General features: G+C 39.5%; 1 protein-coding gene across 2 annotated transcripts in view; it reads right to left on the minus strand.

Annotated features, from left to right (window-relative positions):
* Positions 1 to 4,124: 4,124 nt before the first annotated feature.
* TSHZ3 (teashirt zinc finger homeobox 3) overlaps positions 4,125 to 19,682 on the minus strand; it is a 67,917-nt gene continuing 52,359 nt past the window's right edge. For both annotated transcript variants that reach the window (XM_069966238.1, XM_069966237.1), the window contains exon 3: positions 4,125 to 9,069. In XM_069966238.1, the coding sequence (XP_069822339.1) occupies positions 5,879 to 9,069 (3,191 nt within the window). In that variant the 3' untranslated portion in view covers positions 4,125 to 5,878. The remainder of the gene's footprint in view (positions 9,070 to 19,682) is intronic.

Below are 19,682 nucleotides of genomic sequence, written 5' to 3' on the forward strand. Positions count from 1 at the left end.
TATGATATATCGTACGGAAAATTCGTTTTGCGATCGTTTTTTGATCGCTTAAGCCTATCTCACACATTGGTTAAATCGGCGAACGATTGATCGTTCGCTGCGTTTACATGTACAATTATAATCGAATTTGATCGTTATCGCGCAAATACGCACGATAATCGTTACATGTAAACGCACCTTGAGTCCATGTTCACACTGCGTATGAGACCGTCCGTTCCGTGACTCCGGCCAGGTCACGGAACGGCCGGTCTCAGCCCGGATGACCTTTCCTCCGTGGAGCTCTGATGCAGGCGCATCAGCACGCGCCCACATCAGAGCTTCCCATAGCACAGAGTGAAGCAAATGGCCAGAGCCGCTCGCTTCTCTGTGTGAACTGACAGGTCCTTCTGCGGGTGGAATTCATTGAATTCCGTCCGCAAATAATGGACCTGTCAGTTGTTTGCGGTGGCGTATGGGAACCGGCCGGAGCGTATACGATGTGTGTACGCTCCGGCTGGGATCCCAAAGCAAATAATGCTATGTTTCACCCTGCAAATCTACGGCTGTAGTTCTGCGGCGAGAACTACGGCCGTAGATTTACGCAGTGTGAAGATAGCCTGACAGTGGTTAATTGTATTCTATTTTTCCATTGACAGCAACATATGAGTGTGTTTAGTTTTGATGGTTAAAATGACATTAACTTTATTCTGCAGATGAGTACCTGATAAAACTGCAGAATAGCTGACAAACTGATATGGCTCTGGTTATGTGTTATTAGTTTAACTTTATTCATCTTTAGGCTATGTCCCCACTAGCTAAAAATGAGGGACTTTTTTCTTGGATGGCCAAACAGCATTTCTCATGCAACTTCATGCCAGTGCCGTGATGATGTAGATCATAAGATCATGCTACTGGTGCGCTGTTTATGCACTCCCCTAAACCATTTGGGTACTAGGGGTTAGGACATGTTGCAGATTATGGCTATGTTTAGACATGGTAAGAGACCGGCCATTCCGTGACCTGACTGGGTCACAGAACGGCCAGTCTCAGAAAAGATCATCCTGTCCGGTACTGCAGTACTGGCCGGATGATCTTTAGCGCCGCTTAGTTCTGATGCGGGCGCATCCATGCACGCCGCATCAGAACTCCCCACTGCACACTATGGAGCATACAGCCAGAGACGCTCGCTTCACTGTGTGCATTGACAGGGTTTTCTGCGGACGCTATTCAATGAATAGCGGCCCAATAAAACTGACATGTCAGTTTTCCACAGCGCCGCTAGGGATCCCGGCTGGAGTGTATACCATGTGTATGCACTCCGTCTAGGATTTCCTCAGCCTGCAGCACTACGTACGTTCCGTACCAATCACGGCCATTGCAACAGCGGCCGTGATTAGTACGGAACTTACGTTGTGTGAACATGGCCTATTAGTGTATCGGCATTACTGCAGCAGAGGATTGTGCAGTATTTTCTGAGGAGGGGTGCTCACTTTATGAGGGCTCTTAGGTAACGTATATGAGTGCAGGTCCAACCTTTAGTATCCTCACTGTTAAAAACTAAGGGGCCCACGGCAGCTCCACTTTTGTCCATGGACACAAAGAAGAAAGTACATAACCTTTTTAATATTGAGGAGGGGGCCTTACTGTATATACATTTATACAGCTCTCTTTGAACTCAATAAATCTATCTTTAAAAAACGTGTAAACACTTCTCATTCAGTCACTGCAGGCAAGAAGGAAAGTTTATGTCTGTGTGAAAGGAAGTAGAGGATGTGTGGCTTTGTATCGGGAAAATGTAGCACTGAACTCCCTAAATCCATCTGAAAGTGTTGTGTAGAAAGTATAGCACTATAGAAAGTGTCCCAATATGACTGCAATTGCATATTCATGGAGTTGTCAGCTAATATACAAACAACTGGTGAGGCTTCATGCACATACCTGCGTTCTGAAAGACTATTCTTATTTATACATAATAGGGAATACTCAGTCGGAGGTAAAGCACCTCATTAGGAGCTATGCATCCAACAATATGGTTCTGTATCATAGGTCAGAATTCAGAAGGCCCAAGAGTTTGAGGTCTCTTCTTAATCTTGCTGAATATGAAGTATGTCTGAGTGTGTGCCAAATGCTGCATCAGAGTGTGAATCCAGATGGGATCTCCATTTAAATTAGGGGGTGTTCCCTGTACATCCTTATTCATCAGCGCTAAGACAAACTTCTAGCATGTCAGAAACCATTTTATTACCAATAGACTGCTTCATTGTCTTCTAATTGGTAATCTTCATTCCGTCCTCCTCTTCTGAGATTCCAGATATCAGGCAGTTTAGTGCTGACTATACGAGTTGTATCATCTTTAGGTAGAAGGAACTGATTTCAGGGTGTGAAAAAAGGACTTCACATTTTGAAGATCGAATTATATTATTATTTTAGAGTTTTTCAAACAAAAACAAAATGAAAATGGAAAAAAAAAACTCTTTATGTCACAGAGATGAATACTTGCAGTGTCCCACTTTATGCACTGGTTGTAACCACCTGATTTTCAGACTCTTTAGTGTTTAATTAAAATGGATCGTTTTAAATTATAAGATAACCACAATTATTTTTTCCAACATTTACATATTAAATGTTTGTATTTGCATCATCAATTCCGTTTTCTTGTTTCTTCATAGGAGCTCAAAAATGCCTAACTGTTGGACACCAATGATAAGACACACAGGATCTGTTGGAGTCTGTCACGATAGCCATCATTTTGAGAAGAATACAGCTGCATATTTCTGTCTAATAAGATAGTGACTCAACACAGAACAAAGCCTAATAGTGTCATATATTCCAATGATAGTGGACATCAGCTATGGAGCCTATACTGGATGCCTACTGAGGGAAGACTACACCTAATCCCACTGTATAGGCATACAGTGAGATATAATGCTAATAGGCTCCCACAATATAAAAAAAGGCTTTCTTTTATTATTTTATATCTTTATATAGAATAGTCTATTTTATTCTAAACTGCAATAAAAAGAATAGTGATGTATACAGTCTGATGGAGGCCAAAAAAGTAAACATTTTGGGGTGAAAGGAGTCCTAATAAGGGTATTTTCACACTGAGAAAACGTGGCGTTATTCTGTGACGTGAGTTCCCCTGTGGAATTTCACCACATTTGCTCAGTGTGAACATAGCCTAAGATATTGTTTGGAATCTTTTCCCAGGGTATATGTGAAATGTTGCCTTAAAACGTCATGTGAATAGAACCTAATGCTTACTGTCTATATAGTTAGAAGTCTTAAGTCTGCAGTATACATTATGTTGTGAGCAGCCAAATGTATGAAGGAATCCAGGAAAAGGAACTGTCCTACATGAAAAGTTTTTACCTTTTCTTTTTTAGTGGGGAGGACTATACAGCAAAAGATCTTAACCCCCTCCTGTCTATGCCTGATGCTGCAGCGACGTTAATTTACGCCGCGCTCCGGTGCTGAGAGTTAATCCTGCATGACCGCAGCATCTATAAGACTTCTGACAGAGAACTCTCCCTCTACAGAGAGAGATTTCTCTGTCTGGTGTTAATCGGGGCTCTGCTTCCGGTTTCCTGGCTACGGAGGTCAGCGGCGGGAAAGAGAGGAGGCTGGGGGCACGGGGCGGGCGCCTGTGAGCTCTGCCCCCTCCCTTCTCTCCCCTGCCGCTGTCACAAGATTGTGACAGCGGCAGGGGACAGAGGAGAGGTGGCAAACATGGGCACATCAGCTTATGGGATCATTATGATCCCATAAGCTGATGTACTAAAACGACCTGGGCATTGATGCATCAATGACCCATGGTCGTAAAAGGGTTAGTATAAATGTAAATGAGCTTTTTAACATCTATTCAGCTGCTTAAGTTTTTCCCTTTTTGTCCCTCTTTTTTTAATTCCACTACATATTACGCTTGTATATAAAAGTTTGTCATATTTGGAAACATTCTTGTCTACTGAACCATATGATGTTTTTCTATATATTTTTTTTTCCAGTGATTCTCCCCCCCCTCCCCCCATTTATTTTAGCCCCAGGTAGATGACTGGATCAACCTGTTCTGTAAGCATAAACACACACTGCGATTGTAATACCCTTGTTAGCTAGGGAACACTGCAGACATAATTGTGAATGTGAGTCGAGATTATATAGCAAAGGAAAAAAGACAATTTTTAATGCTGTTGTAGAAAAAAAGGTTATATGAAGAAGATTCATATAATGATATTTCATTGTCAACAACAGAAAAAAGGACACAGAGTGCATTACAGTGTCTGTGCTGTTTACATGCCAATATTGTATACACATTTTCCTTGTATGGTGTCAGCTGTCAGTTATTTCTGCAAATTAACTGCCAAAAATGGAGAAGAACAGAATCACTTAGTGAGTTGGTAACCACGGGTTACCTTTCATATGCTTTAAGATAAAGCGGCAGAATGGGATCTTGGGAAGATAATTAGACAAAACAAAACAGAAAAAAAACTTACAAAAATGAAATAAAAAGGCATTCTACAATACGGGCTAACAACCCGAGGTGCTTATAAATAAGTAAAAGAGGTTATATTACAGAATGCCTCTTCATGTTGTAAGCAAAGTTTTCTAGTACAAACAGTTTTTATTTTTATTATTATTATTATTTTTTCATTTTAAAGCATTAGCAATTCTCAGGAAATACAGTACACTTTTTTTTTTTAATTATCCGAATACTTATTTAACCCTTTGAGCACTGAGAATGATTAGAATATATTTGTTTTACGTTAATAAATATTAAGAGAAAATGGAAAAAAAAAAGTTTTGTGCAAAAAAAAAAAGCAGTGCCGGTTACGTATTCCTGTGGTTTGTGACTTTAATTCTTATTGGCGACAAATGATATTACATTGCTAATAAATATGTATAATTTAAACATGAACTTTTAACAATATAGATGTATAGTAAAACAATCATATTTTTTGTTTTTAGAATAGTTTTTGAATATTTTATAAAGACTATTTGTCGTATGCTTTGAATAATTTACACCATTTGGGTGAAAAACTTTTTTTTTTAGGAAAGCAAACCTCTCATTGACAGAATCAGCAACCCTGCTGGCATTTAAAAGGTTAATTAAAAAGTAATTTACACTATACATAGGCGCAGCTTATGTTAAATGGGATACTGCCTCGGCTACTTAAAAACACTAGTCAGAATTGCAGGGTGTACCAGGGTGGGTGGAATAAGGGCCGGTTTGGGGCTTTTGCTGAAAACATCACATCACAATCTCCAAAATGCAAAGCTGTACACTATATACAGTTTTTAACCCTTTCCAAGCATAAGGGGTCTGTTGCGCATTGCACTGCGATGCGTTCAAGGTTCCAGGGTGTTGTTTTAGAGTGATTAAAACAAAAATGACTGCAGTTGTAGAATTGAATCATGAAGTGGATCTGAGCCAGTAGTTTTTATTTAGAAAAGAAATAAATAATAATAAAAAGAAGGCCTCCTTCCCCCAAATAACATAAAATAGTGCTCCAAAGTACTCAGAGGGCTAAAGGTCATATGCTGAAAAATACTAGCACACAGGTCAAATGAAAAATAGTGTACCAGATTTAGATATAAATGCTTAATGAAACTGTCCTGTTAATTCATGCAGTCCGGCACACAGCTATATCGATTTACACAAGTCCCAAACACTTCCCATGGCATTATAACCTCCGTGTGTTACCTGTAACAACAGCTGAATATGCACCTCTATTAAACACTGTACAGTTTTACAAAAACAGTTCGCACCCCCAGAGAGAGAAAAGAGGAGAGAGTCTCTCTGGAGACAAAATAGGAACGTGTGCCAAGTATTGTAGCTTTAAGGCTTTATCCTGACAGTTTTCCTCAAAGCAAATTAGTCATTTTAACATAAAAACAGCATATACTACTGCTTTTCTAGCTCTGACACATACAGAAGGTGATCTTCTGGAGACTTCCCATGTGTTTTACTCAAATGAAGTTTTACAGCGTGCTTGCTCGCAAATGTCCGGTTGCAAAGCTTACACTGATAGGAAGTTCCAGTCTCTTCTTCTGGGGAGGATGCCACCAGCTTTTCAGATGGAGATTTTGCTTGTGCTATCTGATTGTGTATCTGTTCACTAGAAAGTTTAGACAAGTCCCTTATTCTAAAACCTAGATGTGATTCAAGGTGACTGATGTACGTTGAGGGTGTCCTGATTTGCGAGGCGCAATCATTACAAAAGAACACCGGATGCCCAGTGTCCAAGTTCTTGAGGAACTTCGTCCCACCTGTCCTTCGTAGCTGGTATTTCACATTAGCTAGCCAGTGACTAATTGTGGTCATTGAGAGTCCTGTAAACCTGGAAATGTGCATTCTTTCCTGGGGGCTCAAGTCTGACATGACATATTTTCCTTCAGACGTTTGTCGCAAACTAGCTGCAAACTGGGCTTGTAGGATAAGCAAATGCTGTGGGTTCCAGTTGGACTGACGCCCTTTCCTTTTTTGAGCTGGTGTGTTTTCTTCTGGTTCTTCTATTGTGGTACCGTCAATGTCAGATTTTTCAGATATACTGGTAGGTGTAGAAGATTTTGATGTGTGGCTTTCTGTCAGGTTCTTCAGCATATCTGATATATCTGACAAGGCATTCTCGCGCAGCGGTGAGTTTGACATGAATGACACGACTGCAGATGTCTTTGCTGTTGTCACTGTAGATGAAGAAGATGCAGAAGATGTCGATGTGGGTGACAAAAGCGCTGAAGCCAAAGAGCAGTTTTTGTCACTCTTTCCTTTCGTCAAATCTATGGGCTGGTCATTGTTGACATGATAAAAATAACGGTCTGTTAAGTGGTCTGTTTTTTTGGCTTGGATAGGTGGGGTTGCAACTGCAGCTTTTTCAGCCAAGCTGTTACTCATTTTAAATAGCATGCTCATGGGATCCAGAGCAGGGAGAGAGGGCTTAGCTGCCTTGCCAAGGTGAATGTTCATAACAGATTGCAGTGCACTTAATGGATTAACAAATGGTTGTTCTGGAGGGTGATCTGTTATTATAGCAGTACTGCTACTTAAGCTGCCTATTATTGACTTGACATGGTCCTTGCCATTTTCTACTGGCTCTAGAGTGGAGCTTTCTTTGCCATTGTCTTTTTGTGAAACTGGACTGTTTTGCTGGCTTTTAAATACAACTTCATTCAAAACATCACTTTTTGGAGGGTCACTAATCTCACTGCCACTGGGAGATGGTGTTGCCCTCTTAACTGGGGAAAATTTTCCTTCTGGCTCCTTCATTTTCTCTTCAACTTTAGCTACTTTTTCTGTCACTTTCTTGACTAATTCTTCCATGGCATGAAAGTTGGTTTTTGGCACAGGGGAGGTCTGACTGCTTGGAGGGGACACCAGTGGTTGATTTTTGGTAGGTGACATGACATCACTATTACCATACATTGGTTTTAATGGAGTACTTTTCCCTGAGGAGCCTAGCGATAACTTCATCATGTTGGGGAGTTGGTAGGCAGCATGAATGCTTGGGTAGCCTCCCCAACTTGGAGTGCCATTCTGAGCTTTATTAATGGCAGATGTTACAGTATTTTCTAAAGACTTGAGGATATCTAACCCACCTTTGGGACTTTCTTCTAAATCGTTTTCGGTCAGGTAATGATATTTGGAAGAGACATCAAACTTTTCCTCTTCTTCGCTGGACTTTTCCTTGTCTTTGATTTTATCATCTGAGATAACTTTATCTTTGTCCACTTCTTTTTTTATTTCAACAGTCAGTTTTGGTGAAAGGGAGGCATTATTATTAGCAGGGGGTGTAAATGTGGTGGCAGCTAGTGGTACGGATTGTACCTTTTCATCCAGTAAAGAGGTTGGCGTAGCAGGGGCTTCCATGACAGGTTTTCCTTTTTTGAGTGCTGAATTGGTCACTTTTATAAAATGTCCTGTGACCATCATGTGGGCAGTGAGTTCTTGTAATGTGTCATGTGAGCTGCCACATTCCATGCACTTAAGTATCTGGGATTTTCTAGCTTCAAAATGCCAAGCATAACTGGCCCCATTTTGGTGCCCATACCGGTTATTTGGTGTAATATATGGATTTGAATTCTTTTGCAAAGCTTCATTTGCATCTGAAATTGTTGGTTTTGTCGTCCCTCCTGTTGAATCAGGAGAACTTGGAAGATCAAGTTCTAGAGAGAGCTTTTTCCTAGAAGCTGGGACAATTTTTGCTGCTACAGGGGTAACAGGTTCTTTAAGAGGCACTTTTTGGTAGTGTTTTGTTTTAATCATGTGAACACTTAGGTCCTGAAGAGATTCAAATGAATGACCACAGTACATGCACTTTAACACTTTTTGGGCATCTTCTTTCCCTTCCATTTCAAGTAATGAACGTTTACGTGGCTTTGACCAACGTTTTGGATTATTGTTATCGGCTTCATGGTTATCATCTCTGTAATGTCCCGTTTCATTCATGTGAACTGTCAGTTCTACAAGTGTATCATATGCAGCACTACAGTCTTTGCAACGGAACTTACTGGCACCTGTGAAAATGGAACCATAGAGTTTACTGCTTTGTCGGTACAACTGGACAGTGCTGAAGAGGCTTGGCTCAGGTAGGACTCTGCTCTGAGATACCTGCTGTAGCGTTTTAGCCATGGCTGTCTGGTGCCAGTCAAAACTTCCACAGCTGCTACTACTACTACTGCTGCTGCTGCTACTGGCATTGTTCTTTTCTGAAGTTGACTGGTGAAGATTTAAGCTGAGGTTGGACCAGTAAGAATTTGAAAGGAAATTATTGTAGACTGCTTTCATCTGCTCTAAACTGTCTGACACATTGGAGTCCTCCAAAGGAGCCAACATCTCTTTGCTCTCCTCTTCATTTTTGATGGAGCTACTTTCAAAGTCAGCCATGCGGTCACTGGTCTCACTGACGTGAGATTCGCTGTCCATCTCATGGCTGGAGAATTCTCCGGCAGGAGAGTGCTGGTAGCTCGGAGAGTTATTTGTGAAATCCTTTTCAGGACAGACATATTTTGCAGATGGCTCGCCTTCAACGACAGTGTCCTCGGCTTCAGCATCGTCTTCAACAAGGGCGGCTGCCTTCAACTCATCCGAGACATATGCTGCAAAATCGTAAGGAGAAAAACATATTAGAGAAGGCTGTGACCTCATAAAATATCAATAACTTTCATTTACAATTTACATAAAAGTACATTCACATCTAATAATAAATAGTTAAATTGTGGTGTTTTTTTATTTTTATTTTATTTCTAAAAGAAAAAAAATAGCTAAAGGAAAAAAAAAATCTCTTCAAACATAATTTGCCACCTTATTCTTCTCAAGGGGCAACAGCTTGAAATTAAAACTAAATTTGAAATTAATGAAGCACATTCTAGAGGTGGCATTCATTTCTAAAGTAATAAATTACTTGTATCAACCTTAGAGACAGCAGTTCCTGTCTGTCAATTAATATGTCTTATGCTTTTTCTACCCCTAATGCATTTCTTGACAGACAGTTTCACAATTTAAATTAAGCACACATTTTTTTACCCACAACGTTTTTGATCCTCAACCTTTAATAAACATAAAGTAGAGAACTATCAATATGATTCCGACAATGAAAGAAATTTACATCAATTACAATAAATTAAAAAATAATTTAGATTTTGTATGTGTCTTCCGTGTATAAAGAAAATGGCTTAAAAGCTTATAATCACTTTTAAGTAATGTAGGTGCAGATCCTGTACTGCTAATTCATTTCCATTAACTCTTTGCTCTCCAAATAGCCCAACTAACAGTGAATTATGGGTAAAAAAAATCTTATCCTGTGACTAGTCTAAATGTGGATATATCCTCTTGAGATTAGAGAGACATGACAATTATTTCAGAGTTTTCTCATTCATTCCTAACTAGTTTACAAAAAAAAAAAAAAGAAAAAGAAAAACTGAACTGTAAAAAAAAAAAAACATTTTAATATTATTTTATGTGTCCTTTTGTAGTAATGTTGAATACTGACTTTGATAAGAATATCTGAATATTGTTATAATCCAATCCTTTGGCTCTCTGTCCCCCCATCCAGGAACTTTCTTGTTAGTATAGTAGAGAATATTCCTCCCTGTTACACGAGGAGCCCGAGGTTTGATTCTCTAACAGAAAGTCATTCAGCTTTCAAATAATAATAAAATAATACAAGGTCAGATTGAATGGACCATGTGGTCTTTTCCTGCTACCAATCTTCTATGTTTCTATTTGGTGGCATAAACCCAGTGTGAGAACCACAATCTTGTTCTATATGGCCTTTTGGCTGGCAGCTTTAAAACCTTTCATTTGTGTCACTTAGGCCTGGCATGTCACAGTGGGGAGTCAGGTTCATGTGCTATAGAGGATGTACTGTAATTTTATAGTAATGCAGTCGACATGAGGTCAGATGGACCAATCACACATAAAAAAAAATGTCAGCCACTTTACATCAGAAAGCAATAGGTCAGCTATGTTCCAGGTCTCTATTCTGAAAGAATGCAATAATGAAACGTTAAGTACAATGATGGGAAAAATAAAATCCAGCCTGCTCCTGAGATCTAATATCAGGATATAGACTAAGGGTGCGTTCACACCTACAGGATCTGCAGCAGATCTGCAGCAGATTTGATGCTGTGTTCAGTTATTTAAATGAAATCTGCTGCAGAAAATCAGCTGCAGATCCTGTAGGTGTGAACGCACCATAAAGCAACTTTATTCGTTATTAGGATAAGAGGTTAGCTTGTCCCAAGTCCACACTATGCTCCCCATGTATTGTTCTTAGCTATAACATATGTAAGACAACAGTAATGTACTGTTAACGGCACCAGGTCACTTAAAGACACAAAATAGCTGTTAGGATCTCTGCCGCCTTCTGAGGCCACAGATGGGTTAAGTCGTCAACCTACAAATGATAAATTCATGGGGAGGAGGCGATGGGAAGAGATAGATCAGACATGTAACCTCTCCACAGGGACGGCCTGGTACTTCCTGGGTGATTTTCCTTTGTGATTAAAGATGTGGCTTGTCGTTCCTCTGTGTATCATAACACTTTCACTATGGCCTATTACAGCACAAATTGATTCCTACCCACAAGAACCTGTCTCTCCTTTTGTTACAGAGGCTACTGACACCTCGGTGCAATTTTTTTCTTTTGTACAAGAAACTGCATATAGTGTGAAATGGCGAATATATATGGATTTTCTTTTTATCAGAGAAAAATTGTAGCTAAAAATGACCAGAGCTGAATAAAGACAAATTGCTGAATATTTTTAGATGGGTAAAAAAAGGAATATGACCAGATATGATCCTGCCCTAACACCCACCTAGATATGTGAACTATAGTAAAACTTTCAGTAAAACTACAGGTGCAACAACATACTTCCAACTTCTTGTACTGTCCCTATGGTTTGAGATTCTGGTCAGGGTTAGGACAGCATTACGTATCTGGAAGTGCTTCATATCAGGGTGATTTTACAATATGTTGGAGATATCTGGCTGATCACCACAATTTTTTTACTTTTCTGAGAAAAATGCTTTCACTGTTCAAGGGGGTAAGAGACAAGCAGATGTCATCTCTCTACCTATTACCATCCAAAGACAATAATAATATAAAGCCAAGACGTTTTATACTCCATTGCACCTTTGAAGAAATAAGAAAAAAAACATAAAATGCTTTGCAAATGTTTGAATTTAGCTAAAAGAACAGGAAATTTGACTTTTCCCACAGAACTGGCATGCTAACATACAAGAAGTTAGATATGTCTAGTTAAGTCCCCTTTAACCAACAGAGAATCTTAGCTTCACAGAAGGGAGACGGTTGTCAGGAGATTTTCCTTACAGGACCCTTACTGTGACTTGTGTTAATGAAGTTAATTGAATTTACGATCAATAATGGTTAATTATTGCAATTTGACATTCAAAGATAAATGGCTGCAGGACAGAGAAATGTCTTGGTATGTAGGTCCTCAAACACATTAGACTGCGAGAGGGATCACACGGCCGGTCATTGATCCAGGTACAAGACGATCGACCTGATAGCTCTGATGAATGCACACATTCCTCAGCTACAAGTACATGTTCTACTAAACTGGTCTAACCCTTGTCACCAGCTGGATCTATATCAGCTATACCCTACAAATCTATGGAGATAGATTAGAGAACTCATGCAGAAAAAAGAGAGGCTTCAATAAAGGTGAACTTTTATTATACAGAGTATTAATGTAACACTGTGTAATAAGACTTTATGAATCAATCTGGATTAAGGAGAATCTGTCACAGTGAAATATCAAGTACTGCCTGCAAAGCTTCTAAGTGCAAGGGATGAAGATTCGGACCTTGGGACCTTTATCCATGCTATAAGCAAATAACCATCATTTCATTCATGTATAGTGTTGACCATTTGCTTTACTGCCTCTTTGTGTGTGTTTCTGAGTAATTCACGTTGCATATGACCACATAAAGGTTACATATGTCCACTGTATTATCGACATGTATGTAGTAACATGGTTAAGGAAACAGCCTCTATGCATGGAGCTAGTAAAGACTTCTACAGGATCTGGGGAGCCAGACTGAATGTCCATTTATATCAACTTATATAGTTCTTAGTTTCCATTAAAATGAAATGACTCAAGTATTGCTCAGTATGTCTTACTGATTCATCCTTATATTTTCACCATCTGTAATAATTTTTAATAGTCAGCTGGGTCTTCAGCTCTCTGGAGGTTGTGCAATGAGTGTAGTGTTATAAATAATATGTTTGGGGGCTGACGCCTTAGGATCATTTATGAGTGGTATACGCCCATCTGGAAAACTACTTGTAACAGCTTTACATGTGAGATCTAAGATATCCTTTATTCCAGTTATTATATGCCAGTATCTGAACACGTCACGACTGAGAGTCCACATTATAAAAGACAAGAGCTGGAAGGCTCATAAAAAGTACAACAATGGTAAATGCGGCTGCTCCCAGTAACTTTATTTCAAAGTGTCCTCTTGAGTTCCACATTTCTGCAGCATAAGAGAGAGCAAACTGGGTTTATGTGAGGTTTGTAGCTGAACTAAAGCCACAGGATTTTATTAGTGTCATTCTAAATTTCCTCAGCTGTCATTACTTTATAAATAAGATTTTTATGCAGGAAAGCAGTGAGCGGCCATGTTTAAATACAAAATGATGGGTAATTAAAAAATGCACTAAATGTCATCTCTATGGGCGTGATCTGAGACTGTGATTTATTCTGCAAGGCAAGCGAGTTGCTCTTTGGTTGGTCCAGATAAATAAAAACAGTATAATACCCGACAAATCAATACTAGAGATGAGCAAATTTGCCGAAAGGTCGGGTTCGCAGGAAATTGTCATTTGATTCCTGTTTCCTGGAGAAGGTGGATGCAACCCAAGGACTGTCTGGAAAACATGGATATAGCCATAGGCTTCCCTAGGCAGTGGGATTCAAATGTTGATCGCTCTGGTTCCTGCGAACCCAAACTTTTGGCAAGTTTGTTCTTCTGTAGTGTTGAGTAAACCTGTCAAAATGTTTCCTAGCAGCCTTAGGGCCTGTTCACACTACAGAAATGTCAGTTCATTGAGTGGAGAGGCGCAGAGAACGGAGGCGCGTGAACCCTCCCATTCAAACAGCAGGCAGGATTTGGCGCCAATTCGGTAGTGTGAACGGACCCTTAGGGTGGCATCCAACTTCCATGTTGAGAGCTCGTGGTCGAAAAACATTGCCGAACCCAAACATCTTGACAGGTTCACTCAACAGTATTCATCTCTGACGGATACAAAGGTGAAATGTCTATAGTTTGGTGACCTTACATTATTTCCCTATCTGTACTGACCAAAGGAGCACTAGAGAGGAATCTTGGCATCTGATTGTCTAGCACATCAAGCCACATGGAGATCAGATAAACCAGCAAGGCATGACCCACAGGGTGACCTTGGCTTTTTGTCTACAATGTCACAGAATGCTGGACCCTATAGTTCCACAACTGGAATGTTCTTCAGTTATCTGGATACAAAGGACAGCAATACTCTACTGCCATGTAGTGCACTAGTCTTACACATGTAATTTAAATTGGGAATCCCTTTAAACAGGGACAACCAGGCTTTACAGGGTTAATCTTAGAGCAGTTGCAAAAAGCAAAGTTTTCTGTAAAATGACAATGTTTTTCCAATAATCCTTTCATTCTGCTTGGTGCATACCAAACATGTTAAATGACCACTTAGGAGATTTATAATGACAAACTAAATGTTGTCAAAGTAAAAAAAACCTTGCTGATTGCAGAGCTCTGACAATATAAAGGCGCTGTGGTGCTCTGTCAAAATGTAAGATTATGCAAAAACACCATTGAGAACGCTGCTAATCATCTGCTCCTGTCAATTACAGGAGGGGTGTGTGACAGCATATTTACATTAAACACGTTCCGTCAGCTGAAACCTTTAATGTTAGACGGCAATAAATTCCAGAACCAGGACCGACTCCTACCAAGCTGCGGCAGGACAAAATAGCAATCAGCGCTTGTACTGCCAGAGCATCCGAAGAGCATGCACATAATGTTATATAATCTACCTGTCTATTGTATTTATAGCTTCAGCACACATGGATAGAAGACAGTGAGCTCTACTGCTGCAGTATGTGTCCGTGTATATCTGTGTCTCATAGTCTAAGGTCTGCAGGTGGGTCACTGTACTTGCTTTACAATACCGTTCATGGCTGGGAGACAGGATGCAGTGAGAGGAGCAGACAGGGGCATAATAAAGTGATCCCAAATGTTAGGAAAATTACTTATCAAAGTGGACACTGCAGCAAGACTAGACTGTCTCGTCACGTCACTGGAGGGAAGTGATGCAAACCTTTCCCATGGCATACATTTTGCCATTATGACGTATAAGGTTCAGAGACCCGATAGGGGTAGTGAGTGCAAGTATACCTATGCATAAACAACTATAGCAATGCAAACACACAATCTGTTAGGCTCAGGGCACAAGGACTGTTGTGGTGGTGGTACAGAATACAAGAATTCTCTATTTGGTGATCATATACATCCCTTTGTCATGCTCCACTCCCCCACACCCTGAACCAAGCTTACCCGGTATATCTGTTCTGCCATTTAAAGGGATTGTCCGTCAAAACACTTTTTCTTTTTTAAAATCAATTGTCAGAAAGTTAAAAATATTTGTTATTTACTTGTTATGTTTTCCCATACTTATCAGCTGCTGTATGTCCTTCAGGAAGTGCTGTATTTTTTCAGTCTGACACAGTGCTCTCTGCTGCCACCCCTGTCCAAGACAGGAACTGTCCAGAGCAGGAGAGGTTTTCTAGGGCGATTTGCTACTGATCTGGACAGTTCATGTCTCGGATAGAGATGTCAGCAGAGAGGACTATGTCAGACTGGAAAGAATTCACCAATTCCTGTAAGACATACAGCAGCTGATAAGTACTGGAAGACTTGAGATTCTGAAATAGAATAGCTGAAGTACCCCTTTAAGCTCTGCTTATGGTTCATTACTTGCTGCAAGTAATTCCCCTCTGTTCTACTGACGAAGGAATGGCTGCTCCTTGTGGAGTGAACAATCTGGTTGATATGGTCCAGTACATACACGTCACCTGCCACTCTTTTGTTCTTTTAAGAGGAACTTCATTAATACAGAGATTCTCAGATTTACTATGTAGAAAAAAATGGGGAATGAGAACTTTCCATTAGGCCCTGATAATATTCCGGCAATTTCTCCACCCTTTTAGCAAATAAAACACTGGAACGTCCCAAATCATTCTGTAGTTTCAGCACAACAGATTACCATGGGGTTGACCTCTAAGCAACCGACATATGCTAGGCTGGGATATTTGTTTTAGTAAACCTTCAAAAGACCTCTGCTCAAATATTATCTTAGTGCTTAGATAAATATCTTAGAGGATCTGTTCTGATTGACAGCGGGGAGTTGGAGTAATGTACTGTTCCCTGAACTCACCTAAATCCATCTGCTGCTATTGAGTAGCTGCTAACAATACTAGCAAAAATCTGGATATGATTTGTATGTGTGAATGTGATGCTGTGAATATCATGTATACAATATGTGTGGCTATGATATAAGTTGTGCATATGAAATATAGTGTGTGTATTGATATAATGTGGATGTGGATACGGTGGGTTGATATGATGTATATATGTGGCTATGATATAAGTTGTGCACATGATATATAGTGCTTGTGTGTGTTGATATTATGTGGATGTGGATACAGTGGGTTGATATGATGTATATATGTGGCTATGATATAAGTTGTGCATATGATATACAGTGCTTGTGTGTGTTGATATAATGTGGATGTGGATACGGTGGGTTGATATGATGTATATATGTGGCTATGATATAAGTTGTGCATATGATATACAGTGCTTGTGTGTGTTGATATTATGTGGATGTGGATACAGTGGGTTGATATGATGTATATATGTGGCTATGATATAAGTTGTGCATATGATATACAGTGCTTGTGTGTGTTGATATAATGTGGATGTGGATACGGTGGGTTGACATGATGTATATGTGCAGAGATATTATGTGTATGTAGATATGATGTGTAAATGTGTGTGTTTGTGTATATATATTAGAAATGATCAGATATGATGTGTGTGTGGTTGTGCATATGTATATGATGTGTACTTTTTGTGCATATGATATATGCATTGATAGGAAGTGTATCAGACGTGTGTTGTAGACATGATATATGGATATGGTATCTTTATTGTTAGCAGAAATTGATTTACATCCTCTACCTTTCATCTGACTTGCCAGCAGAGGGGACTCTCCAGGTTTACAGTCAGGTGCTGCCCTTAAAGGATAAAATAGGGAATCATTTTACTTTCCGGGGAACACAAAGCTTTTGCAGCCCATGCTCTCTGCTTATACAATGGATTAAGTGTGAAGCACCATTTAAGAAGGTGAATGGCTGCCATATTTACAGCAGAACAATCATTTGGGCCATTTTTATATGGCCATATTTTTCACTAGTATTTGTAAGCCAAAAAAAGCTTTGAATTATAAATGTATTTATTCTCTTAATGTGTATTTGTTTCCTGGTCTTGGCTTACAAAGACATATGCAAAATACTGACCACAATAAAAAACTGTAATTCAAGTCACATGGTCCCTTCTCCCCGATTATGGAATTAGCCAAAGAGTAGCAGGATTTCATTTTCGGCCCTAAACTTACCTCCTTACAATACTAGGAGTGAAAACACACAATATGGTGTCGTATGGGGTTGAAATGTAGCAGCCAATCACTGCATTAGTTTGAGGGCAGGTGGCTGACGGATCCTGCATTTTCATCCTAAGGCTATGTTCACACAATGTCCAAAAAAGGAAAAAGGCGTCCACTTTTTGTTGTAAAAAGGCGTCCATTATTGCATCATTTTAATTGACTTCAATAAATTGCAAAAGTCTATGGAATTATGGACATCTTTTTCGCACAACATATTCTCCGTCATTTGAGGTGGACGTCATTCAACACACTGTGTGAAAAAGATGTCCGTAATTACATAGAGTTCAACGCAATTTATTTAAGTCACTTAAAATGATGCAATAACGGACGTCTTTTTTAAAACAAAAAAACCACGCCTTTTTTGGACGTGAACATAGCCTAATTGTAATCTTCTTAAATTGCAATTATATCATGTTATTATCTGATCTGCTTTGGGGTTCTAAAGCTGACCAATCACCCTGAATGCAGGATGAATTTAGATCCCCCCCCCCCCCCCCACACACACACACACACCTCGCCAGCATATCCTGGAAACTGCAGTTTTTAGATATCTACACATATGACTATATAGGAATATGAATTGTGCAGCTGTCAAAATGACCTTTCAAGGAGTTGTTGTTTGAGCAATTTCTTTGCAGCTTCTAAGAAGCACCTAGAAATAGGGGCAAGTATTTTAGTAGGTAAAAGTTGTAGCAGTACTCGAGTGACTATACACTGTGGAAAAAAATGTGGAGGAAAGGGGGAATTTTTTAGGAAATGTGCGGTTTGTGGTGAGATCATGTACGTTCTGTAATTGAATGGTACTATTCGGCAGAGCTCCAGCTCCCGCCGGTGAGGCATTAAACTCTTAATGGTGTTTGTTTTTACAGATGAAAATGTGTGTTTGCATTAAAAATTGTAAAATAAATGTTGTAGTAAAGGGTCTTACTGTAGGAAAATATGCACAACGCAGCACATTCTCTGCCCAATCAGGACCCTCGCTGTGTCACCAAAGTCATAGTAATACCGTACCAGATGATCAAACAGCATCAGCTACAAAACTTTTGTGGCCATAAAAATTAGAATCTATGTAAAAAAAAAAAAAAAAAAAAAAACAGAAACTGACGGTGGAACAAGTAACAGTCGTGAATTTCGCTCTTGTTTTATTCCTCAGAACGGAATCATCTGAGCTCCGCGTAGTAGAATCTTTTACAAACTGGCCTGTCAATCATGCCTCCAGTGCACACAATGATTGACAGCTCTGCTTCATAAGAGGTCGAGTCAGCTCTATAAAACAATACAGAGTAGGCACTTGCAGCAGATCAGGGATATTGAAGGGGTCGGGCAGATGGGGAAAAAAAGGATATTTATATCTTTTCATCTTTCAGAGTTGCACACAGGTGAGGTGTATGGTTACATGGGTGGTAGAAAGTTCTAGTTCTGCAACCTTGTCTGAACATAAAAACTAGGTTCACAATTAGCTAGTATGCTGTATAGCAATTTACTGCATGGCGAAACTGCATGTGTTTTACTGCAAACTTCCACACTATTGCGGTACAGTATTTGGCCATTGACAAAAAAAACACACGGTATAGCTGTGCAGCTTATTGGTCAAAGGTCTGTACAAATGGGCATTCCAATATTACATAGCATGTAAACGCTACAACAGTAGCAATAATTTCTAGAATTTTTTGAGCTTTCAGTTACTTCATTGTCCCCGTTTCTCTTTGGGAAGTGTCTATGTTTCCTGAAAAGCATCCAATTTAAATGTGCTAAAAAATACAGTTATAGTATACATTTCCATACATCGGCCATATGTTATTCCACAGAAAATAGCAGATGTGTCTATGCGTATTGGATGCATTGGGACAGAATGTGTTGGATTGCTGTACAGTATAACATTATACAGAAAACTGGTACAATGTTATTTCATGCATAGTAGCCACATAGGTGAAAAAAGGGTGAGCGCAAACATCAAGTTAAATGGGGACATGCCTTGAGGACAACTGAGGAGGAATGTTATGGCCACCCTTTGCCTTATACCTCTTCAGGAAGCTGAGCTATATATCTGTATATATATACACTCACACACAATAGCTGAAAATAAAAATAAAAAACATAACACAACTGGTTCAGAACATCAGCAAAGACAACAAAGGGGCTATAGAAAATGGCTGATACGGCTGTAAATCAGCACAGTCAGAAAACAAAAGTCAGCAATAAGCCAAACCGTAAAAAAGTGCAATTAAATTTATCATAATAAATTAGCTTTTAGCGCCAGGATCAGAATTTACAATACAATTTTCCAATCTCTATGTAAAGGTTTAAATATTTTATTGCATACGTGAGCTGGAAAGAAGAGACGACAAAAAAAGGTTTAAATATCACAGATCTGCGCGGAAACATTGACGGGGGGGCTGTGCCGATGCACAACTGTATCCAAGGTAGTTTGTAAAAATTATTTATTTCCACACCAGTTAA

Source organism: Dendropsophus ebraccatus, chromosome 4, assembly GCF_027789765.1.
Source record: "Dendropsophus ebraccatus isolate aDenEbr1 chromosome 4, aDenEbr1.pat, whole genome shotgun sequence".
In the NCBI taxonomy this organism is placed as follows: Eukaryota; Metazoa; Chordata; class Amphibia; order Anura; family Hylidae; genus Dendropsophus; species Dendropsophus ebraccatus.